This window comes from Falco naumanni, chromosome 8, assembly GCF_017639655.2.
Source record: "Falco naumanni isolate bFalNau1 chromosome 8, bFalNau1.pat, whole genome shotgun sequence".
NCBI lineage: Eukaryota > Metazoa > Chordata > Aves > Falconiformes > Falconidae > Falco > Falco naumanni.
Window position 1 is genome coordinate 43,959,808 of NC_054061.1, and position 24,361 is coordinate 43,984,168.

At 38.3% G+C, this 24,361-nt stretch overlaps 2 protein-coding genes across 2 annotated transcripts in view; both read left to right on the forward strand.

Annotated features, from left to right (window-relative positions):
- LOC121092605 (collagen alpha-1(XXVIII) chain-like) overlaps positions 1 to 8,400 on the forward strand; it is a 35,039-nt gene extending 26,639 nt beyond the window's left edge. The window contains exons 26-35 of the mRNA XM_040603854.1: positions 693 to 761; positions 1,441 to 1,509; positions 2,348 to 2,428; positions 3,234 to 3,269; positions 4,382 to 4,418; positions 4,547 to 5,104; positions 5,735 to 5,976; positions 6,566 to 6,656; positions 6,741 to 6,830; positions 8,189 to 8,400. Of these exons, the coding sequence (XP_040459788.1) occupies positions 693 to 761; positions 1,441 to 1,509; positions 2,348 to 2,428; positions 3,234 to 3,269; positions 4,382 to 4,418; positions 4,547 to 5,104; positions 5,735 to 5,976; positions 6,566 to 6,656; positions 6,741 to 6,830; positions 8,189 to 8,400 (1,485 nt within the window). The remainder of the gene's footprint in view (positions 1 to 692; positions 762 to 1,440; positions 1,510 to 2,347; positions 2,429 to 3,233; positions 3,270 to 4,381; positions 4,419 to 4,546; positions 5,105 to 5,734; positions 5,977 to 6,565; positions 6,657 to 6,740; positions 6,831 to 8,188) is intronic.
- Positions 8,401 to 10,807: 2,407 nt separating this feature from the next.
- On the forward strand, positions 10,808 to 24,294 carry BBS5 (Bardet-Biedl syndrome 5). The gene is made up of 12 exons (XM_040603675.1): positions 10,808 to 10,955; positions 13,078 to 13,160; positions 13,961 to 14,026; positions 15,904 to 15,953; positions 16,669 to 16,796; positions 17,686 to 17,821; positions 18,811 to 18,906; positions 19,450 to 19,512; positions 20,305 to 20,439; positions 20,554 to 20,637; positions 22,473 to 22,496; positions 22,603 to 24,294. Exons 1-12 carry the CDS (start codon positions 10,894 to 10,896, stop codon positions 22,702 to 22,704), a joined length of 1,029 nt encoding a protein of 342 aa, XP_040459609.1. The 5' UTR covers positions 10,808 to 10,893; the 3' UTR covers positions 22,705 to 24,294.
- The last annotated feature ends 67 nt before the right edge of the window (positions 24,295 to 24,361 follow it).

The following is a 24,361-nucleotide window of genomic DNA, read 5'->3' on the forward strand; positions in this document are numbered from 1 at the left end:
ATGTATTACCTGCACAATGTGGCTTACTGGTCCCAGCGATTCAGTTCACGTTAGCATGAAGGCTAGGTCCAGAGCTAAGCAGATGTGAAGCACTTCCCCAGCCAGTGCCAGCCTCAAGGACTGGCACGTGCACAGGATCCCTGCAAATGAGGAAATTGAGAATTTCATTCAGGGATAATGGAATAGCAGTGTAGGTATAAAATTAATATACTATGTGGGTTTTGATTGCTTCCTATGAATAATATATGGAACTGAAACCTTTTTTCTAGATTATAAATTAGCAACAAGCATATATTTACAATGCCACATTAGTATATATGGCTATAGATCTTACTGTGTGAGCTTAATGGTGATGAAAGATAACACAACAATAATCCTCTCTTATATCTTAATTCAGTCCCCAATGTCCCACCAATACAATCCATCCTTCAATACAATGTATATCTCAGCAAGACGATTCATGTTCAATGAGCATTAAGCCCTGAGTGACTCCTTTGAAGTATAGACTGGATTGTAATAACCTGATAAAGGATAAAAAGAGTCTTTGCCAGCTAAAGCAATTTTATCTTTACTACTTATAAAAAGGCATCAATTTGGTAGAGGATGGACAGGAAATTACATGATGGTATAACAATTTATTGTACATATTTATTGTGAATATCGTATTTAATGTATGCAGGGTTTCTCTCTAGGGGACCATTGGACGCCCAGGGCCACCTGGCTCTTTGGGACCTCCTGGTGAAGGTATTCAAGGAATTAAGGTAAAAAGACTCAGTGTCTTCAACATATAACCTGTGTTGGGTGGTCTGTCTGATCATCACATTGTTAAGGAGATTTCACATTGTTTCTTCTATGAGGAAAGCCTCAGGCTAGAAAATAAGAAGGATAACATGGGCACCAACGAAGTCTGTTCTACCTCTACTGCTGTAAACAACAAGCCCAAGGGTGTCTGTATGGAGGGAGGAGGCAGCAGAGGCATTTTCTGTCAGTGAAAGATAGCCTTTCAAAATTAAAAATACCATTCCCTCTTCCCCAACTCTCATGTCCATGGAGACAGTCTGAAGTAGTTCTATGAACTACCACCTATGGTAGAGAAAGTCTCCATCCTAAATCTGTGTAATATTATTTTTTCCCTCTTTTACCCAAAGCATAGATCAGATGATACAGACTCAAAAAACAAAAATAAAAAAAGGGGAATGACAAGGAATGAAATGTGATAGAAAGGAGAATTAGAACCAATAATGATCATGCATTTTTTCAATATTATGTATCTTTATACCAATGAAGTATTTGAGAAATATAAGCTAGCTACTACATTGCCATTGAGTGCCCCAAGACACTTGTTAAAATGCAGTTTGAAACACTTTTTCTTTCAACATTTAAAATTAATGCATGACAAATGTTACCGAGGGTTAATGTCTCTACCTGGATCATCATTAGGGGGAACAAGGAATTCAAGGAATGCCAGGACCACGAGGCCCCACTGGAGAAGGGCTTTTGGGACAGAAGGTATGATATCTCAATCAAAGATAATATCCTAGACCAAAGCCAACATACTGAAATGCTCATTACAGTCAGCTTTCACTGAAAGCATGTTAATTCAGTGAAAAGGGAATGGGGATTTGGGAAAACTGCAGTCATTCACATGATTGGTTTAGCTTTTTATAGCAGCATTTCTTTCAGTGTTGCTTTTTTTACTATCATATGAGACTTGTCTTCTACTGCAATTAGAAGAAACATAGGTATTAGATTTAATACCACTGCCTTTCTTTTACCCACCCACTATGCAAAATTTGGGGTCTACATCAATGTTAAGAAAAAGAGAAATGTGTGTTGGGATCAGTTTTTGGGTATGTTCACATAGTCTCAGAAAGGCTGTACAAAGTCCCATAGCCCATTAAAAATCAAACCAGGAGGCACTAATTCATCTGTTTGATATTCCTTTTCTGGGCCAAAAGATTTCTCAGAGTGATATCCCCATATTCATTGCAACTACATCCTTGTCTTTCTTCTCAATTTCCCTATTGTTACCTTATTTTTCTCAGACACAGATAATAGTATCCATCATGCAATATCCCATGAAACCCCGCTGTCTGCAGGGACTTGTTTGAGATGGTTCGTTGTTCAAACTGCTTCTGCTATTTTTTCCCATAAAAATGCTTAGCTAGTACTATGAGTTATTCAATAAATTCACAAATACCAATTGACTTCAATGATCTCTAACAAAGATTTCTAACCCAAGTCAGAAGCTGAAGGTAAAATCGAAAAAGGCAGCTAGAGAAAAATGTGAAAAGTGTAATAAAAACTGACGTATACTTTCTGTCTGCTTACCCACATGGTTTTAAAGGGGGATCGAGGAGCTACAGGGGAAAAGGGGAAAAAAGGAGAAAAAGGTGATGTGGGCGACCCCGGTTTATCTGGAGAACCTGTGAGTAACTCAAGTTTATCATGTCTGGTTTCTCAAACTGCTTAAAAATAAAGGTGGGTTGTTTGTTCTTAGTATTTAACTACATATAATCTGAAATACTTAAGAAACTGAAACGATGAAAACCTTTACAAGCATAAAGAAGACATTTCCATGCTGAATAGCCTACTTCCCACAGATGTGTTTTCTTTCTTAAGGCAGTGAAAGACAACTGCCATATTTTAAGATAAAACTATGCAATTCTATTCTATGGCTCCCAAGTAATTGTAGCTCAGGCTTTCCCTCAGAGCTGATAACCAGATGAAGGGAGGCAAAATGGGAACTTCTGCTGATGGCTAGGTCCCCAAAAGCTGGAAAGGAAAATGTGGTGTCCTGTTCTGACATTTGCATACTATTAAGTAGGGATACATAAACACCATTGCCCTTCTTGCCCTGGCCTTATTAGACTCACATATGATGAAGCAGAATTCTGATTATTCCAGGGTGTCAGGCAGGCATACAGTATCCTGAGAAAAGAAACACACAACATGGTAGACAAGAAAGCTTTGCACAGATTCTCCCTTTCTAATGTAAACTGACAATCAGTGATCCAGTGGGAGACTTTTGAGGTTATTCAATTCCCATAAAAACACCACCACCTTAGAAGGTTGTGGATACTACATGCACAAGATAATATCACAAGAACACTACTTTTTCTATCCAAAGTTCTTATTGGCCAAATATTATTATAACAATGGAATTGATGAAGTAATATTCTGAATTGCAATGTTACTAATTTTGGTAGCTTAATTAACAATCACTGTTACAGGGCAAAACTGGACCAAAGGGAGAACAAGGCCTAACAGTAAGCAAATTCCATTATTTAAATCTCATTATGGCAAGAGACAAACAAGATACTATCAGATGAAATGTCAGTTGTTTTGAAATAAGCTCTCTGACTAGAAGTGGTCTCATTAATAATATACAAAGAAACCATGCAAAAGTTTCTGACTTTTTCTCATCAACTTTATGCTGAAATGGAATTTAAAGTTCATGCTGATTTTAGGTATTTTTCTGCTATGTGTTCTCTCACAGTTAGTATTAGACGACCCAGGTGTGTACCTGCTGCAGGAAAGTTTTCTCCTTAAACTATTTAAGAGTCTAAAGAGCAAAGATCTTCAAACCTGTCACGGTCTATCATGCTATAAACTTAATTGTATTTCTGCTAAGCCTGAACTGCACTAGAGCCAAATTCAGTAAAGCATGTCATGCATGAGGGTTATGATGGAAGCAGAGCAGTGCTAGCAAAGATTGTATTTGAAAGACTGACTCAATGCCAAATGAGTCCTGCCATGCACTTCAAAAAAACATAACAAATGATTGCTCTAATAATGAGAAGTACATTGTTTTCATGTCACAGAAGCTATCACTTCTCTGAATAGACAGCTCTAAAGGCAGCAGCTTTTTTTTTGGCTGCTGAAAGCTGGGTAGTACAGTGGGCCAGGTACACTAGGGTTCACAAATCCCAATCACATTCTGTGTTGGTGAGCTCTGTCATATGCCAGCTCACTACAAGCAATACGCTTCCTGAAGCTGGGTCTATTTCTCCACTCTCAATACATTTTAAAGGGATATTCATATTATTCAGATGCTAAAATACAAATGGGTTTTAATGAGAAGCAGATCTTCACAAACAGTCTTTACAATGACAGTGGTCAATTGTTTTAAATAGAGCCATTACTGTGTTGTCAAGTCAATGATTCTTATATGCTATATTAAAAAGTTCATTGTAAAATGTGGGACTCATTCCAAGCTTGGAAGGTCAGGTTTGAAAGTTAAAATAGTAAGACTTTTTTGTAAATCCCTGTAGGACATAGATAAACATTATAAACAAAATCTTTGGTAGCGTCAATATTATACTTCATTTGAAAGAGAGAAATTGTAAAATATTTTCATATTTAATTTTTTCATATGCAGAGAGAAGATATAATTAAATTAATTAAAGAGATATGTGGTAAGTACTCAGGGAAATTTTAATTTCAGATTCTATTTTTCTTCATTACATTGCCATTATTCTCCTTTCTAAAATGATACCAATTCAAGCCATCATGATCTGGGGTTTTTTTATTTTTTCCTTTGCAGGTTGCGGTATTAAATGTAAGGAAATTCCTATGGAGCTTGTGTTCGTGATTGACAGTTCTGAGAGTGTGGGACCAGAAAATTTTGAGATTATCAAGGACTTTGTAACTGCTTTAGTAGACCGAGTAACTGTAGGCAGAAATGCTACCAGAATTGGCCTTGTGTTATACAGTTTAGAAGTTCGGCTAGAATTTGGTCTCAACAAGTATACAACTCAACAGGATGTTAAGCAAGCAATTAGAAAAATGCAATACATGGGAGAAGGCACTTACACAGGAACTGCTATCCGTAAAGCAACCCAGGAAGGATTTTTTGGTGCTCGAACAGGAGTGCGAAAAGTAGCTATTGTGCTAACAGATGGCCAAGCAGACAAGAGAGAAGCTGTAAAACTAGATATTGCCGTTCGAGAGGCTCATGCAGCGAACATCGAAATGTATGCAATAGGAATCGTAAATACTTCAGATCCAACACAGGTTGAGTTTGTGCATGAACTAAATCTGATTGCTTCAGACCCAGACAGAGAGCACATGTATCTCATTGATGACTTTAATACCCTTCCAGGTGCGTTCACTGCAGTTTTATTCTGCATTGTATCTGATGCCTCTCAAAACAGGGTGGGGTGGGGAAAGCATTATCTTTGTGGATATGTTTTGATGCTGATCAGGATTAGTCACGAGGTGTAAAGTAATAGGAACCTAGACATACAGATTCCCTTCTTTTAAGGAGTCACATTAGAGGGCAATGATTCATCATGCCAATGGGGAGATGTCACCTATATGTAGGAAAACAGCTGCTTAAACTAGCTTTCTAAGCTGGGTAAGTGCTCATGCACTGTAAATCTGCTGCACTGGAAACCAGAATCAAACCCACTGGGGAATTCCATTGGGAAATAGTCCATTTTCATTGGGTTATTTACACGAGCAAGGTAAGCAGTTATTTTCCCACTACCAACCAGCAGTTGTTGCTAAGCTTAGATGAACACCTTTAGGTGAGTTCATTGTATTTTTTACTGTGTAGAGGACTTACAGGCTGGCAGATTTATGACAAGTCCAGAAAGCCTGGAATAATCTTCTTAAAAGCAAAGGAGTATGGGATTGCATGTGTATTATTTACATATATAAATAATTCAAATTTTAGAAATACATTTAATTTCTCAGTATGATTATTTTTTTACTTCTTTTTTTAAAACAGCTCTTGAGTCCAAATTAGTCAACCAATTTTGTGAAGATGAACATGGTACCTTAATATACAACCGTAATGGAAATGGTGCAAGCATAAATGGACCATCTTTCCATTCAGTATCTTCAGGTTCCTTATATCACATACTTCAGAACAACAATGCTAATAGACAATCACTTTCCGTACAGACACCTGGAGTATCTACAGTAGAAAGTCTTCCAAGACTTGGTGATCTTCCTCAGCGATTAGCTCCGGTATGAAAATTCAGCAGGTTTTAACGAGCAAAAGTTTTATACATAAATATATATATAACCTTCCCTGTAATATGTAACTTCCTCCTACTTTTCTACAGGACAGGTACTGTAATAGCTCCTTTACCTTGGTATGCTCAGAGCTGGTTGTTCCAAGTAAAAGTTCTGACGTTACACGCAGGCAGTTATCTAATGGCTATAATTTATTCCTGATACTGTTACAAGGATTATTATTCCTGTGTTTAATACAGTAATATTTGTGCCACAGTGTGAAACATAATCTTATAAAAATGCAATTACACTGTAATAATTAAGTCTAAGAATAGTAATTGAACTCAATTGTAGTCCATATTTTGAAGTTTTTAAATAAAATTCTGTAAAGGTCAACTGAAAAAAGTATATTTCCCAGGTTTAAGATTGATAACCTTCTTGGTAAACCACCAGATGAGGCTAAAATCCTGATTCTTATCACTGAAGTCAGGGTAAATGGAAAGGAAAAACATTACAAAAACCTCTAAGTGGTGAAGGGCTTGTTCATTTTGAGACACTTCACAATATCTGAAAAGCAAAGAAAATCAAATGCTTATTTCAGACCAAAGCACCTCCTGTGGTAGTATATGAAGCCTATGAAGAGGAACAAGAGGAGGAGGAACAGTCATCCTTGCCAACAGTGGACACTAGAGGTATTTTTACCATCATTCATTTCTTCATCTTTATTTTTGGCTGATCAAAAATCAGCGTCTCATCCTGTTTCTTTTCACCTACAGCTGTGGCATCATTACTGCCATCAAAACCATCATCATCAGACAAAGTGACGACATCATCTCTTTCAACTGCAGGGCTCACACCAAGACCAGGTTATAGACATAACTAGTTTTGCATTACCCTGATACTAACTTTTCAATAGGCTTTAAATCAGAAAAATTTTGTTCCACTCTCTGAAGATTTCAAGAGCCCATGCTTTGGAGAAGAATCCATTTCAGGATTTTGTAACATCTAGTTGTGGTTCTCGTACAGCCTGTTCACCAGTTCTTGTCTTCCCAAATTCCAAATCCCACTCATCCACTTACAGGAGAAGCAAGGTCAGCTATAATCTGAGAGGTCATAAATGGCATCAAAAAGAGAACACAGTGGTAGCTGAGGTGGGCCAATGAGCAGGTAATTCGTCAGCCAAGAAGGGGCAGTCTATGGAGATGGGAGGCTTCAGAGAAGATAATGATTTCAGAATTGGACAGAAAAAATAGATTTCTCCTTCAGAGGAAAAATATGAAAAAAAGGGTGTTTAGTCATTTGAGGGAAAGTAGTTAGCTGACTGCTCAAAGAATTGATTCTTTTAACATGAAATGTCCAAATGTATTCTGTTCATTATTTGTGGGATTCACACTTTGAGTTTCAGTAATAATGTATTATGATGGGAAACATGTTCCCATGCTTCATGGGAACATGGGCATGACTATTACTCTGTCTCTGGCAAGAACTTTTTTTTTTTTTTTTAAAGTGTCAAGATACCGGTTGCCAAAGACAGAATATTGATGTCACAATATGAAACTTGAAGGAAAAGTATTTTCTATTTCATGGTTAAAGTGAGTGAGACTAGATTGTATGTCCCAGTCCTCTAATGTGTATCTGTAGGAATCATTAGACCAACAAGCTTTATATCCAAACTTAACTAGTATGTACATAATTACTACCATTGTATTAGGTAAGTAGCATAAACATCTTACAAAAGACTGAAGTTTTTATATTCTTCTTACTGTTCTAATGCCTCTTCCCCCACACCACGATGAGAACTAATGTGCTGAAGCAACGTACTGCAGAAGGATGACAGTCATACTTGTTGGAAAATAGCAGGTGCAACTAGCTTACACCTCTTTGGCTTGCAGTTTTGGATTGCTCACAAGAATAGTTGCTGATAATTCGATTTCAAAGTTATCGGATTTATATTGTTTCCTCTTCTGGTATGTAGAGCCAGAATACTAATATTTCTGGAGTTACTAGAACTATGCCAGTAAAGGAATAGTTTACTTGACCTCCTAAGGTGCATTTTTAACTTGCCTTCAAAGCTAACATCTTTAGAAGTGAATCTTAAATTGCTGTATAACATTAGCAGAAAAAAACCTAAATAAAATAGTGTTTAAAAGTTAAAATCTATACAATACAATCGACTTTTACAAACTGAATTGTTTCTATTTCTTTTTTTCTCTTTTTATTTTAGAAAGTATCCTGGACCTCCGGTGCAAGTTGAGGCTGGATCAAGGGCCATGCCGTGTTTATATCATAAAATGGTATTATGATAAACAGGCCAATGCCTGTGCTCAGTTTTGGTACGGTGGCTGCAGTGGAAATGCAAACCGCTTTGACAGTGAAGAGGAATGTAGAGATGCTTGTGTACTTTTTTCTGGAGGTAAGGATTTATCTCTACATTAATAATGAGCAAGTTGTAACTATTGATTGTTTGGATTTATTATCAAGTATCCAGCTCACTTTAATTCTTCTTGCATATATTGTATGATGTAGTCCTATGTAACAAAATAACATTTTTTTCCAACGGTATTAAGAGTACAAAATTTCTGGTTTACTAAGGTATAGTAAGACCAGTATAGCATTTGCCATAGTAATTGCCCTTCCTTCACCTAGATCTTTAAATACTACCATTTACAATCACTAGCTATACCTCATTTTATATATGGCTTTGGAAAGCAATCTTTTGTCATTAAAATGATGTAATTTCTTTTCTGTTACAGAAATCTGATATTTGGCATGGATTCTGCAATGAAGACTTCACTTTTTTTTGAGAGAGAGTGTTCGACAAATCCTATTTTAATATTTCAAGCCTAAAATATCAATTTCCAAATTACATGCAGAGTATTACTCAGTACAGATAAATAGAGCAAATGCATCAACCGGTGGCCTTCGTGCTTTCTGGGTCATAAGACAGGGAGGTGGCTCAGCTACCCACCTTTCCCAACCAGATCACAGTTACATGTACTAGTTTTTTCTGTAAACTTTCCTCAGTTTCAATTAGCTAGCAAGACATATGTCAAGTGCAGTTAAAACACATACACGGATTTTATCAATAGCTAGCATCAATAAATTAGGTTAGTTCATGTCTTAAATGGTCCTTGACGTGTTTCTCTTCTGAGAGCCCAATCTAATTTTGAATGCATTTCAGTCTTTCCATCTCTTTCTTTAAAGTTTTTAAACCTATGTTCAAAACATCAAATGCAGCACAGAGTTCATTCTTTATTTCCTGTCACTGCCATATTGCTTCTTACATTTATGTCTGTCTGTATATGATGTATTTCCTATTACACTTGATTTATATACTTGAAAGCTTGTTTTTAATGCAAGAATTCTGGTTTTGTTGCCAGGACAGAGAATGGACAGCGATACCTTTATAGGCCTAAAAACTTATGTTGTTGTCCCAAAATCAGGGTTCTTCACCCGGCATGCAAGAACCAATCGACACACAGAGTTGAGGTATTTCTTTATCACAGATATGCACAAAGCCAGGGGCTAGGTGGTGTTCCACAAAGCAAGCCCACTCACACAAAAAATTACGTATTTATCCTGTTACATGATTAGTAAAAAACACACTTGAATTTACACTTATAGGTCAGTGATTACTATCTTCTTTGCCATTGGTTAGGCATATTTAAATTAGCCTCGCTTGCCATGTAGATTAGTACACATGCTCCCTGCAGGTGGTGGTGGTGGGAGGTGTACGTCTTTCCAGTTTTAAATTGAGCTGGTGGTTGTAATCTCCCCCTGCCACCTTTCCCTTTCCCCTAGTTAGTGTCTCATTCTGCTGACTTCTTGTCTTTGTTGGAGTTAACTGGCTGTGGGCACCTCCTGGGGCAGGATGTTCTCCTTATCAGGCTTGTAGTTCTCCTTCAAGGGCACAGTCATTCATACAAAGTTACAGATACACGACTAACCGAACTTCACTAGAAGCTGACAATAAGATAACAGGGGTTGAATGTATGGCTAGACATCAACTCCACAGCTAAATTATTTACTGTGTTAACGTGCTCCTGATGATGTAAGTCTTGCGTGTGGAACACCATGATAATTTTTGGTTCGGTTTGTGGGTTTTTTCCTGAACAAATTTTAAGTTTGGTGTATCAACAAAAAATGGAACGTGGCCTCAAGTCCAACACCTGCTACCCTTCCTACCCATGGAGCCTGGACATGGCCGCACACTGCTCTTCCCACTGCCCAGCCAGGGACCACGGGCAGCACCGGCCGTGGCATCTTCCTTCGTCACGTTTCTATCAACTCCCAGGTGGGTGACAATGGGATCAATGGGATCCTCACTAATTCACAGACCAGCTCCAGGGAAAAACCTGTCAAAGGTCAAGTTTCTTTCTATGATTCGTACTTTTTATTTGGAAGTGGTAGGATACTGCAGTTAAAATTCTGCTAGATATGGTTTTCAAGTTATTCCAAATCAGAAATATGATACATCCCATCTAGTCAAAAACAAACAACCCCACAGCCAAAACAGAAATCACAGGACTTCAAGCTGTGATTTACCAAGTAAGGGTTTCACAAGCTTTATAGTTTACCGACTGTAGAGGGGGCTGGCTTAACCATCGGCCACGGCAACAGACGTTACTCTGTGCCAGACAGAACTAACACGCAAGGAAAAGCTCCAACAACGCCGCGCTCCACCGCCTCGGAGCACCCCGCGCCCCCTCACGAAACGCCCGCCAAGTCGGCGTGACAGCGGCTGCGCGCCCACAGGACGAGGCTGCCGCAAGGCACGACGGGGCAGCGCGGGAAGGCGGTGACGGCCCGGACCCGCCCGCCCAGCCCCCGCCTGGCGCCGCAGCCAACGGCGATCGCTGCGGGAGCGCAGGGCACCGCCCCCGTTGCCACGGTGCGCGCGGGGCCGACGGAGGGAGCGAAGCGGTGGCCATGAGCGCGGTGCTGGACGTGCTGTGGGAGGACAGAGATGTCCGCTTCGACATCTCCCCGCAGTGAGTGGCGCTGCCCTGCCCTGCCCTGCCCTCACAGCGCGGCTCTCGGCCGCTGCCGGCCTCTGCCAGGCGGCTGAGCGAGCGCGGCCGCGGCGGGTGGCGCGGTGCATGCTGGGAACACGCCTAGTGTGGCGGCGCGGGGCGGTGGGCGGGCGCGCTGTCGCGGCAGGGTGGGAGGGGGCCGGGGTGGCCGCCGCGGCTTAGGCGGGCGGGCTGGGGAGGTGGGTCAAGTCACCGTATCGAATCTATGAAAGGGGAAAGAAAAAAAAAAAGAGGTCGCAAGCTAGAGGACCGAGGGCAGGGTATTCGTTTCCCAGCCGCCTGTAGCGTTACTTGTCGCGGAGAAGTAAAAGCACGCCCCAGGTGCGTGTGAGGGGACGGCAGCAGTCACCGGTCACAAGGACGCGGTGTCCCCGCCGTGGCGCCGGCAGCCAGAGCTCACGGGGAGGGGCTGCGGCCGCTGCGGGCCGGGGCTGGCGGCACCCCCCGGCGGGGCAGGGCCGGCGCTGCTGGCGGCCGTCTGCCGTACCTGAGGCGGATAACGCTGCTCTGCGGCTGTGGCAAAGCCCCGCGTAGCTCTTGTTGCTGGAGCTGGAAACTGGCAGCTGGCTGATGTGGTCTGGCGGTGGAGGCTGAGCGGACTGTCGGGCTTCACCTTCTTCCCTCCCAGGTGACCCTGCTGAGACACGGCCTGTCCCTCAGCCGTGCTGCCACCGTGACCTGCGGAAACGTGGAATTGTGTCCTGGATGTCTAAGCAGTTCTGTTTTATTTTCTTATGAAACTGTCACGAAGACAGAGCCTGCTTTCGTACTTTTTTTAATGCCGATGTTACTATTCTTGCTACCTCCTGCCCAATGTGTTTTGTGCTGTTCGGTGAGGTATTGTTGAGTCCATACCTGGTGGCTTGGTTCTGGTCTCCAGTAGTATCTCGTGGAATTCCCCTCCTGGTAACACATTTTGTTTCAGTCGTGCCAATACGCTGAAGAGTTTTGGCTGCTTTACACGATACAATTAAAATACAGCAAAATTTCACACAGCATCTGTTGTGTAATTAGAATGGTTAGGCCATTTAAGTCAAGCAAAATATAAAACCCCAAACCACGCCCTTTGTGGGGAAATTCAGAGCAGCATTTCACGTGTTTGTCTGCATCTGATGTTTTCTTTGCTGACATCTATTCTTTCCTGAGCCTAGCATCGCTCTTTATGACCTAAAAGTACAGCATGAGGCAACAAGTTTTATCCATTTACAAATTATGTTATTATCCCAAACCTGGGCTCTTCACTCCATGTGCAAAAGCTGATACACACACACAGTCAAGATAACTTGCTGCATGTCTGCACAGAGATGGGTGCTAGTTGGTAAATCCATAAAGCTAGCTGCCTCCTATCTCACAGTAAAACATTTTATGCACTTTGCACAACTGTTTACTTAATTCTCATTGGCTCTTAAAGCCTAATCTCCATTTAAAGGTAAAACATCCCCCCCCCCCCCCCCCCCCGCCGCCAGCACGAGTGCTGGGGGGGAGGGGGCTTTCTTTGCTTGCGGGTGGATCTTTTAGTCCCCTAATCAGGATAGTTCACACATAGTTCAAGTAATTTTCAGTTCAGTCTCATTAACCATTTGGTTTTCCTTGAGGTTATATTGTTACTTTTTAGCTTGATAAATTTATGGTGTCTATTCCTTCTTCCAAGACCATGTTTTGTTAACTGTAAGGATTAGTTAACAGCCCTGTTTTTCAGATTTTTTTCTTGTTTTTCATTACTGATATTTACATATATTAAGTAAATAACTCGTATCAATGTGAATGAACTTTTTTGCTTTTCCCTCCTGTTTTCATGTGCTTTCTTCCTATTTTTGAGTATAGTTTCCTTGGTCACACTTGCTACATAATTATTGGTTTAATGCTCTAATTTAATAATTAAGGTATGAAAAATATTAGTATGCTAGATGTAGTGATAACAATTTCAGGTATGTAATGTTGATGTGTGTGTATATGTGGATTTTTTTTTATTGTGTGATGCACTAAGCAAAAGGAAAGTGAAGTAGGGAAATAGACATGGCCTTCTTTTGGATGATAAATCTAATCTGTTTTTCATTTGGTAATTTTTTTTTTCTTTTAGACAAATGAAAATGAGACCTGGAGAGGTCCTTATAGACTGCTTAGAGTCTGTTGAAGATACCAAAGGAAACAATGGAGACAGAGGTACCTGCATACTCAGGGGAATTGTAAACTTTCTAGTATTTAACCTGTACAGGTTCTTGAAAGTCCTGTTTGGTTTCCATTGAACTCTGGATCAATGGTCTGTTGTAGAAAATAGATTTCACAGTTCTGTCTCCCCTGGAGTGTCTTCGAATAGGATCTCTTGTTGGAAATTATAGGAAGGTGATAATCTTGTCTCAGAATTTGTTTAGAATTGAAAGCTTTGTAAGAATGATCCATTTATAAACATTGTGGTGATCTTTTGCTGCAATCCTGTTTAATGCTTAGTTTTTCTTAATCTGTTTCAGAGTGACTAGGTAAGGAATATATATATTCTAGTATGCAAGGACATGAAGCAGACAGCAAGCTGAGGTGACCCTTCCTGGGGTTGGGTGTGCTGCTGTACAGGGTACAGAATTGAATAAATTTGCATGTGACATAAAGGGGTGAGGTTATTGATGAAGACAGCTGCGACAGTTAAATCGCTGCCTTCCCCTTCTCCTCAGAGCAGTTCTGCACTGATTGTGTGTCTGCATTTTTACTGTAGACAGGTGGATGTGAAATCAGTAACAGTTCTCAGTTTGGTTTTGAAGAATGCTGGTTATATATTAGAGGTTGTTTCATTTGTTCCTTGCTGGATTTTCTCTCCTAGCGTTCCAAAAAAAAAGAAAAAAAAAAAGTGTTTAGTGATTTTCAAGGGGAAGGAATATTCTGGTGTTTCAAAACTAGAGGTAAATATGTACCACAGAATGGAACATTTCATTTAATGGAAGGTGTTCAGACTAAAAACTTGTTATTTCCAGGTAGACTGCTTGTGACAAATTTGCGGATTATTTGGCGCTCATTGTCATTGCCCAGAGTCAATCTCTGTAAGTATAATTTCTTGTTAAACAACTGCAAATTTTGTGTTTCCTTTGTGGTAGCATGCTATTCTTTCACAATAGTATCGATTACAGTATAGAATAGTATAGTTCTGTTGCTCTGTAAAGTCTGAAATAAACTGTTACTGCTGAATCTGTTTGCAATATAGGAACTGTTAAAACAATTCACAGCAAAATATTGATTCAATGTTAATTTCTCAGAACAGAAGTTGAAGAGTACTTCAGACGTTTTTCATTTGGTCTATGTGGGATTCATTCATTTTTCTAGGAAGAAACAAAAATTTGAGTTTTGTACCTCTTGTTGCCACCTGTTCTATATTTTTATATATTTTTTTTCAACATTTTGTATTGTCTTACAGTTTTTATTCCCCACAATTATCTGCCTTTCCAAATTTACTATTGTAAGCTTTGAATAAGCTTCTGATTTTTAACTGTATGCATAGTTAGCATATCTATTCACATTTAATTTAATTTGCTGAAACAGGGGCAGGATGCACTTATTTTGTACTCACAGTATTTCCAGTGCTCATTTCTTAATAGCCAGTCAATCTTGAAAATCTGTATCCTGTTCATAATGTAGATAAACTTATGCTCTCTGCTTGCTTGCTGTTCTGCATTTGCAGTCTTGTATGTGCATGTACGTACAAGTGCACACACACACACTGCTACTTCTGTATGTCTTTATAAAATTAAAAAAAAAATGTTTGCTTGTGTATTTCAGTTTTAGAATAGACATTTTTAGAGGAGATCACAAACTTATGGAGTAGTTCAGCCCTATTGTAGAAGCTCAAGGAAGTCTAACCTATGGCTTTTAGAGTTCAATGTGCTTTCTAGCTTTCAAGATAATGCATTATTTCTTACATTAAGGGATATATAGACAAAAAAATAATAGTTTGTTGGATGCCATTTTTTACTATTGCTGTTTTAGAAAATTTCTTTTAAGCAACCTAGGAAATAGTGTTTTGCTGCTATTTTTGCAAGTGCTGATTCCATAAAGACTGAATATTCCTATCTGCGTAACTGCTAGCACATCTGAGATTTTGAAGAAGCAGAATCTTGCCAAAGCAAATTCCTGTTAGGTTATTCCAGATTATTATTCTTTTTGTGGGTTTTGGGGTTTGTTTGTTTTCATCTGGCTGTGCTTCTATTGGTATCAGTAGCAGGACTGTCATTGACATTCAGATTTAGTCCATACCATTCTAATGCATCTATTTGTTTTAGGAAGAATGGCTGGGATTGTTTCTGTTTTAATTTTGTATCAGAGCACTACTGAAGAAGAGGCAAAGTGAAATTTATAACTGTTTTTTCCTCTTCTTTTCATTTCTTCTACACTTCTACTTTCTTTTTTGCTTTTTTTTTTTTTTTGACATCTCCTTAGCTCTTCTTCTACGAAGTATTATATCAATGGAGAAAGTTTTATTTGTAAGGGTAAAATTTATGGGCAACTTATGATGAAACAGACCTTCTTGAGGCAACGGTCAAATGCTGAAACCAGGAAAATGCTGATTAGATATTATGAGAAAAACATTCACAATGATGGCAAACAGTGGAACAGGCTCCTAGAGTGGCTGTGGAATTGCCTTCTTTGGAAATACTCAAAACTCAATTGAACAGTACCCTGAGTAGCCAGGTGAAGTTGGTCCTGCTTTGAGAAGAGCATTGGACCAGAAAACCTCCCAAGGCCCTTTCCAGCTTAAATTAGTCTTTGATTTTGTGATTAAGGCCCAGATTGTTAACCACTGTGTAATTCTCGCAAATAACATCGAAAGCTGTGCTACAAAATTCAGTATTGTACTTTGCAATTTTGACTATTTTTTCTTGTTCTCAAAACTGTTCTTTATTTTTTTCCCCCCACTAACTTTTAGCTGTTGGTTACAACTGCATTATAAATATAACGACGAGAACTGCCAACTCAGTAAGTTTCAAAAAAATACTTTTTAAAGTAATAAAAGAGTATTTTATTTAAAAGAAAAAATAATTTGTAAAAATTCATTGCTTATACATATTGCACTATATGAACAGTAATCTGAAAGTTTACACTTTACAAGACCAGTAATAGGATAGTAGTGGAAGTTTAGTTTTAAAAGTTGAGAAGGTTTTAAATTTCTATAGGAGCATGGTTTTAGTCAGTTTCCTAAGGCAGTAAAACTCATGTAATCACGCTGTTCGGTGATTCCTCTCCCCTCTAGGTAAGTGAAGCACACATGGGCTCATTGTGTCTAAATTTAACAAAGGTCTAGAGAGGCATTAATCCTGTGCGAGAAGGCTCTCAAATACATAACTTGAATTACATGCAACTGTGAAGCCATTGGTTTTGCTTGCAGCAAAAAACTAACAGGGAGATTATGTAGGTTCCCTGGGCAGCCATATGGTAACAAAGTCAAAAATACTCCTTCGGTCATGATACTGCAAATGTATAGCAGGCAGGGTTCATTAGTTCTACTGTTGATGATACTACTAGTTTCTCCAAAAGAACCTGAGTCCAGTTGAAGACAACAATAGATTAGTGGATCAGGATTACACCTTCAGGTATACTATTTAGAACAAGACTTTTGAAAACATGTCAAGATTATTTATTGCCTGTACAGTCAAGCTACTATATTGTCAAAATGTTAATTTTTTCCTTACAGAAATTGCGAGGGCAGACAGAAGCACTGTATATATTGACAAAATGTAACAACACACGGTTTGAGTTCATATTTACTAATGTTGTCCCCGGGAGTCCCAGGCTCTTCACTTCAGTTATTGCGGTACACAGGTAGCATACTTAAAATCGTGTTTGTTCATCTACGAAATTCAATGAATCAAATATGTGGGATTGCTACTGATCATGGACCCAGTATATAACTGCCCATATTTACCATTCAGAAAACTTTCCAAAAAGGGGAGAACAGCATCTCTGGAAGGGAGAGAACGATCACAAATTCTAGTAGATAACTGTGCAAAAAGAAAATTAATGTGCATTAATACCAGTCATTGATCACAATTTATATGCCTTGTGTGTATAAACTATCTGAACAAATAAAATTACAAAAGAGCTAATTTCAGTGTGCATTTTCTATCTATAATTTCTGTCTATAATAATTTCCCTTAACTTTGGATCATGTAATGGAAATGAAGAATTAAATCCTGGTCAAAACTCTTGACTACAAAACAGTGGATGTTTCTCACATAGACATAAGTCATGTGAATGAATGTGTGCGTAATACATTACCATAGGTTTCTATTTAAGAGCTGTGGAATACTGACCTATGTATATTGGATGTTTTTGACTTAACTGGCACTGAAAAATACAGGATTCTTGATGTCCGTGCTATTTATAACATGGGACCCAGAAGACTTAAGCTTTGCAGCAGAGGCTGGGAGATGACTGTCTTAAGGAAAAGATATAGATATATATATATATATACACACACACATGTGAACAATACAGTAGATCAAAACAGGTGTCAAAAAAAAACCCTTTAAAGATAACTTCATTAAGGAATGCTGAAATACAATGGTTTACCTTGATGAAGTTTTGATAGTGCTCTCATTTTTTTGCAATAAGAAAAGTTAAAAATACACATTTCATATTGGTGCTGAAACAAACAGTAAAAGTAATAGAAGACACTGAAATGGTAACTTGTATTTTTTATGTTTTGCAGAGCTTATGAAACTTCTAAAATGTATCGTGACCTGAAGCTGAGAAGTGCATTGATTCAAAACAAGCAACTGAGATTATTACCACAAGAACAAATATACGATAAAATCAACGGAGTCTGGAATTTATCAAGTGACCAGGTATAGTGAAAAATGAGACTTATGTTGACTACAGCGAAGTTGAAGTGTTTTGGCAGTTGTACTGCTATAGCATTGTAACCTCAAAGGAATTACCCTTAATTCAGTTTATTAGTTGATGCATGCGAAGAAGCTGATCCCATATATTTACTACTCAGTAACAAAGTCTCCTTTTGGGATCCTGAGGTCTACATGACTCTGCTAATATTCAAGGAACTAGGTACACAGTCCCTGTTAAGAAGATTTATTTGTGGGTCTAAAGCTCTGTATCATTCTGAAAGATGATCATGTGTTTCCGAAGTGCTCTGTTGAGTATTTGTATGTTTACATGCAGCTTTGACTACAGTGTAAGACTATATTGTCTTTTGATTACTGGAAACTGAAACTATTGGAATAGGATTCTATGTGTTAAAACATGGAAAAATGAAGACTGTAAGGAAAAAATAAAAACCATTTGTATTACAGGGCGTTAGTTGCAAGTATTTCCCAGAGCCATGAAACAAAATGGGAGCTGTTATTTCTGTCTGTGCAATTTTAGTCTAGAATGGAAACAAGATCCATCCTGACAAGCTAAAAAGTTCTTTCCTCCTCGTTCCCTTGGCACACATCTCCATAATTGCCTAAGTTTAACCCACATGCCATTATACTTACGCTATACACCAATTCCAGATCTGTACAGTTAAGCATGCTCTCGGATGCTTCATGTACTCTCATGAGGTCTGCCGTGCTGTGATTTTGTCCTGCTTCACTGCGGTAATAGGTACTCCCAGCTATTTTCACCACCTGGGTGCTGTATCCTTTAAAGATTGGATCTTGCTTCCTTGCAATCAATGGAAGCATTTCAGCTGGTTTTGGTGGAAAGAATAAGCCTTTTATTGAATTAAATATGAAGCTATATGCTGCTTGCGTTTAAGTCAATAGCAGTAATCATCATGTTAGAAAAAAAAGGCTGTATGCTTCGAAGCAGTTCTAACATACCTTTTCTTTAATAGGGAAATTTGGGAACGTTTTTTATTACTAATGTGAGAATTGTTTGGCATGCAAATATGAATGACAGCTTTAATGTCAGCATACCATATCTACAAATTGTAAGTATCTCAAAACAACCAATTTCAGAACAAAACGGGAAAGTTCAAGTCTTTAGTTAAAACTCCCAGCTCACCAAAATTAGTATTTCATGTCCCACAGTCAGGGAGGAATTTAGTTTTACCAGCATCAACCATAGGGTAGATACTTTTTTTTTTCCATTTTTCTGTCTAGATTAGGGGCTTTCATGGGCAGGTACTGTTAGTGAAAATGCCTTGTGTTTCCGGTTTTCAAACTGTTTACTATGTTGCTTCATGCCACCTACATACACCGGGATTAATGATTTGTGAACCTGATGTTCAGAAATGATCTGTTACTACTGTTACCACTTCTGGTAACACTTTTCCCTTAGGTTCGGGGATTCAGATTTGTAATGGTAAATGGGAGGGAATGCTGGTAGCCAAGCCTCCACAGCCAGTAGCTCTAATTAGCACAGTGTAAAAAAAAAAAAAGAAATTAAAAAAATATTGAAAAATACATAGAGCAGATTTTCATCAAGTAATTCCAAAATTTTTAACAAACAGTTTTTACCTCTTTACCATTAGCGTTCAATAAAAATAAGAGACTCAAAGTTTGGCTTGGCGCTTGTGATAGAGAGTTCTCAGCAGGTAAGAAGCTTTAATAGCCTTTTTTCACTGGTTACATTTTTATATATAATATTTCTCTAATTCTGACTTGTTACAGGGCTACTTTTAAGGTACTTGCAGTGTTCCTTCTGTGTGGCCTTTTGAACACAATGTGAAGAAAGTAATTTTTGAACTGCTTAAAACGCCTGTACGTTAAGGTCTATATGGCTGTGGTCTCGAAGCGAAACAACAATAGGCCAGCAAAATAACTGTTCAAAACAGTGTTTTCTGACATTATCTTTGGAATCTAATTAATTCTATACTTAATTAAGACACTAATTTTAATCTTTTTCACTTGTGTATCTGTTTTGCTGTAAGAGGGAAAATTATTTTTCTTCAATTCGACTTTAATCAAAAATGATTTTAATGGTGATTTTTTAAAAAAAGTTCAACTATTTATCTGAAAATTTCTTTAATAACAGCATAACGATCTAACAGATTAAACATTTGCTGACTAGCTAGAAGTGATACTGATGATCTCTTACTGAATTTTTCCCATCCTTGTTTGCTTTTGTTTTTCTGTGTACCAAGTTTGTTCTTTGTTTATATAATGGGCTAACAGTTAAAAGTTTATTTACCTCATAGAGAAACATTGTCATTGTTTTTATTTCACCTGTTGTTTAAGTGGCAGGATGAAGATAATGCCAAAATACAGATAATATTTTATCAGCAAACTGAAATTTGCTATCATTAAACTGCAAATCCCTATCAAGGGGAAAAAGTTGTTTTAAATAATAAGCAAACACGTGTCTTCTTTATTCCTCTGTTACATAGAGTGGCGGATATGTACTTGGTTTTAAAATAGACCCTGCAGAGAAACTACAGGAGGCAGTGAAAGAAATTAATTCACTTCACAGAGTTTATTCGGCTAACCCTATATTTGGAGTGGATTATGAAATGGAAGAGAAGGTACTCCACTCATTTATTCTAAATTAGATACAGTATTGTGTTAACAGCAGTAATAAAAATGTATTAAACATACTAGATATGTGGATTTACTTACTTCGGTGTTTTGATTTGCAGCCTCAACCTCTTGAAGACCTAACAGTGGAGCAGGTTCAAGATGATGTGGAAATAGAAGCTGATGAATATACAGATGCTTTTGTGGTAAGCTTCTCCCCAGAAAATGGAAAACTGGAATACTCCTTGTTTGTTTTTTGAAATTTAAGCAATGTAGAAATGTAATCCTCAAAGGTAAGCTACAGCTGAACTTCCTATATTTAAGACACATCTACACGCCTTTTATTCAAAATCCTGGTTGCTACAGGAACTCTGTGTGTGGATTTTGAACTTAAGAATAAACTATTATTCAAAGTAAATAGTAGTACCTATTTAAAGTAGTAGTTGTATGTAGTTTCTCTACACATGAAGGTCAGGAATAGCTTGAAAACTAGCAGTATAATATAACGAAATACATTATATTCAACAAGTCTCCCTTCTTTTGGAGCAGATAAATAGATGGTGATATCTGTATGCTCAATGTTCATCTAAGATTCAGACTTAAAAGATTTTTAGAAAGGCAGCAGTAATTTTGAGTCACTCCTGACAATACCAGTTTAGAAAACTGTTAGTACCTGATAGTCTCCCAGTATTTCAGGAAAACTTACTTTTAAATGCATTAAGTTGCTTTATGACCATCTTCTAGGAATTTCCAAATTTACTGTGCAGATTGCACAGGTAGACTGTACACGTTTTCAAGTGCTAGCCTCGACATGTTGACATGTTTTCTTAATTCACCTCGGAAATACGGTGCTAGCAGTGCTAACATACTACTTTAGATAGCTACTACTTTAAATAGCTACTACTGTTGGTGCAGTGCTAGCACCAATCTTATTGCCAACTTCTTTTCTTTTGCTATCATCTACTGATGCAGGTGAGCTCTTATCTCTTCCTTTCCCTCCTTTTCCTTCACTTTTTTGCCATTTTTTTTTCATTTTTACGTATTTCTATACAGTCTTCAACATAGTTAAAGACTTACCTTTTTCCTTAAAAGTAGGTTGTTTGCTCTATTGGTGCCTATGTAATCTGGATTAAATAACTCCTTTGCATATTCTAATACAAAAACTGAAGCTGTTAATGATTAGAAGGTGTTTGCTATAGGAGAGATGGATTGTCCAGGGCCCAAAGAGTGGCTCCAGACCAATATTCCATGACAGTTGGCACCTGCTATGCTGTTCTGTGGAGTCTTACATAGCTTGAGATCCAGCTGAGCAGGAAAATACTTCCTTTGCTGCCCCTCGCCAGTCCATAAGGGCAGCTGAAGCAAGATCAGGCTTTCTTTGGTAAATATGAAGATCTAGAGCCTGCTGGTCCAGACACTTCTAGAGCTGAGAATATTTTCAGAGATCTGCTGTCCTGAAGAATTTGAGCGTTAATTTCCACACACGCAGAATGGGAAAGATTGTGTCTCTTTCACAGGTATCTGACTGAAAGTAGAAATATTTGGTTAATTGTTCAGTTACTCTGTGTTTATTTCTTACACTGAATATGATGTTAACTGAATTTTGATATTACTTACATTTGAAGTTAATTTTTGAAATTTAATAATAAGTGCTGCTGCACGTGAGGCAGAAGATGCTAGGATGCTGTTAGTTTGCCTTCATGGTAACATTTTATTCCCTTGTAAAGTATTTGTCAGTGTAACAAATGTAATATGAAAATTTTACCATTTAAAAATAATTGTTTATTATGAGGGAAAACTCAAAGACTGGTATTTAATGAAAAACAGCATAATCGCCAGCTCCTGTTAGAACCCTTTTGTAAATTATTTCAATGTTTAAAAACCTCTGTTCTTGTTCAGAAAACAAAAATAAAAGCCAGTCTGGTTTGTTGCAGAAAACATACCAAATAACAGTTTTGACCCCAAGGAATTTTTAGCAGATTTGGTTTTAGACCACTTTTTTTTCCAAAGGTTGTGAGTTCTTTTTTTTTTTCTTTTGTAGGCTTACTTTGCTGATGAAAACAAGGTAAGAACATCTTTCTGTATACTATCAAATTCATGTTGTTAAAAATGGGATAATAAAGCTAAAAAGTACCTTCTACTTTCTTTCTTATCTCGTGTGTTCAAAAAAGCAACATGATGGTGAGCCTGTTTTTTCAGAAGAACTAGGACTTGCAATAGAGAAGCTAAAGGATGGATTCACGCTCCAGGGACTCTGGGAAGTAATGACCTGATTTAGATTGGCACGTGTTTGTTTCCTAAAGCAAGTAAAGACTCTCAGTTCTTACTCAGCTTGTGAGATCTGTAGAAGGTAATTTAGAAATACCGGACTAGCAGAAAAATGACATGCCAACGTTAAAGAGCAGCAAATATTAGATAATATGCCCTCAGGATATGTCATAAAGGAAAGATTATTCAAAACCCTCGTATGTGTAAAAGCTTTGTATGTATTACCTTGGTTCTGTAAGCAGTGAGAGGACAACAGATATCTACTATAAGAAGGGGTGGAGCCCCAGCTGCTGGTGGCAGCCCTGTCCCCTGCTGGCAGTCACATGTTCCACCGGCCCCAGAAGTCCCACCTTTCCTCTGGTCACATCCTGGAAGCACCTGAGAAGTCCCTCTTTCTGTCTGGCTATAAGGACCTGGAAGTCCCTGCCCGCGACGTGCACAGTGGCTGCCATTTTATTTCAGCTGCCATTATGTAAAATGTCCTACCGCCATGTTTTCATACTGGTCTGTGGTTGGCTGGCTGTGGGTTTTGACGCACTTATACCTCAGGTGTTTTCAGGCTTGTGATTGGCAGGATCAGCCGCCCCATCCTGCCTCCCCCAGAAGGCTGTCAGGGCAGGACGCCCCCTCCCCTAACAACACAGGGTCTGCCACAGTGTTTCAGTTTCAGCAGCCATTTTATGGCAGGTAGCTACTTTTTTTTTTTTTTTCGCCCTTTTTTTTTTTTTTTTCAACTTAACAACCCCTGTGTTTGCAGATTGCCCTGTGATTGGCTGCCAGGACCAGCCACCACCTGCCATTTTACCCAGAAGTAGGTCAGAAAAGGAAGCTTCCTCTTCCTATGTACAGGGAGACCATCATTTGAGATAGGGTAGTCTGTGGGATATGGTTTGATGCCCAATTTAAAATATTCTTGTATTTATACACGGTGATGTACTTTCCCATAATGATTGTATCTAAGTCAAAATCAGATTTCTATGACTTGTTTAATGTGAAACATAGAAATACCATCATATGTAGAACATGTTGTCTCTAGGTATATTGGCTGTGCCATTACAGCGGTGCTGTGTTAGTGCTAACTTAGACAAAAAACAATACTGTTTCAAATATTAAGTTTTGATGTCTCAGAATTTTGTTTAATGTTCAGCACAGATCATTCCAGGTACTTAATTGTAATCCAGATATCCTCGTACAGTTTGTTTTTTTTTTCCTTTTTCTTTCCTTTTTTTTTTCTAGAGCACTTAAAGGAATTATCTAGAAAAAAGTGCACACACAAATACCGTCTCTGTTTGAGTCACTAGACCTTGATGATGTTATGTGTTAGAGAGAAATGAGTCATTTATTGTTTAAAGGAAGATGCAGCTGTTACACTTTCTAGTGAGATAAGACCTCTATGCTATTTTCTATAAGTGGAAAAAGTCAAATGAGCTTGCCTCTCAGCTGTTTTAGCAGCTGACTGTTATAGTAAAGTAACTGTCGTGTGAATATAATTGTGGAGTTTGTAGAAAATCTCTCAAGGTATTTGCTTTAATGAAATACTACCTATATTGAAAAGCAATCATTATTTCAATAAACTTCAACAATGTTATACCTCACTGTAGATCTTGCATTCAAATAGTTGTGTTTCAATCCCGTTTCTGTTACGTTCAAAGAATATTTTAC

Excerpts from the sequence above, each read along its gene's own strand:
- BBS5 (XM_040603675.1), top strand. The coding sequence starts at position 10,894 with ATGAGCGCGGTGCTGGACGTGCTGTGGGAGGACAGAGATGTCCGCTTC. Across the intron at positions 10,956-13,077 it reads CGCTTCGACATCTCCCCGCA|ACAAATGAAAATGAGACCTG; the intron begins GTGAGTGGCGCT and ends TTTTTCTTTTAG. Across the intron at positions 13,161-13,960 it reads AGGAAACAATGGAGACAGAG|GTAGACTGCTTGTGACAAAT; the intron begins GTACCTGCATAC and ends TGTTATTTCCAG.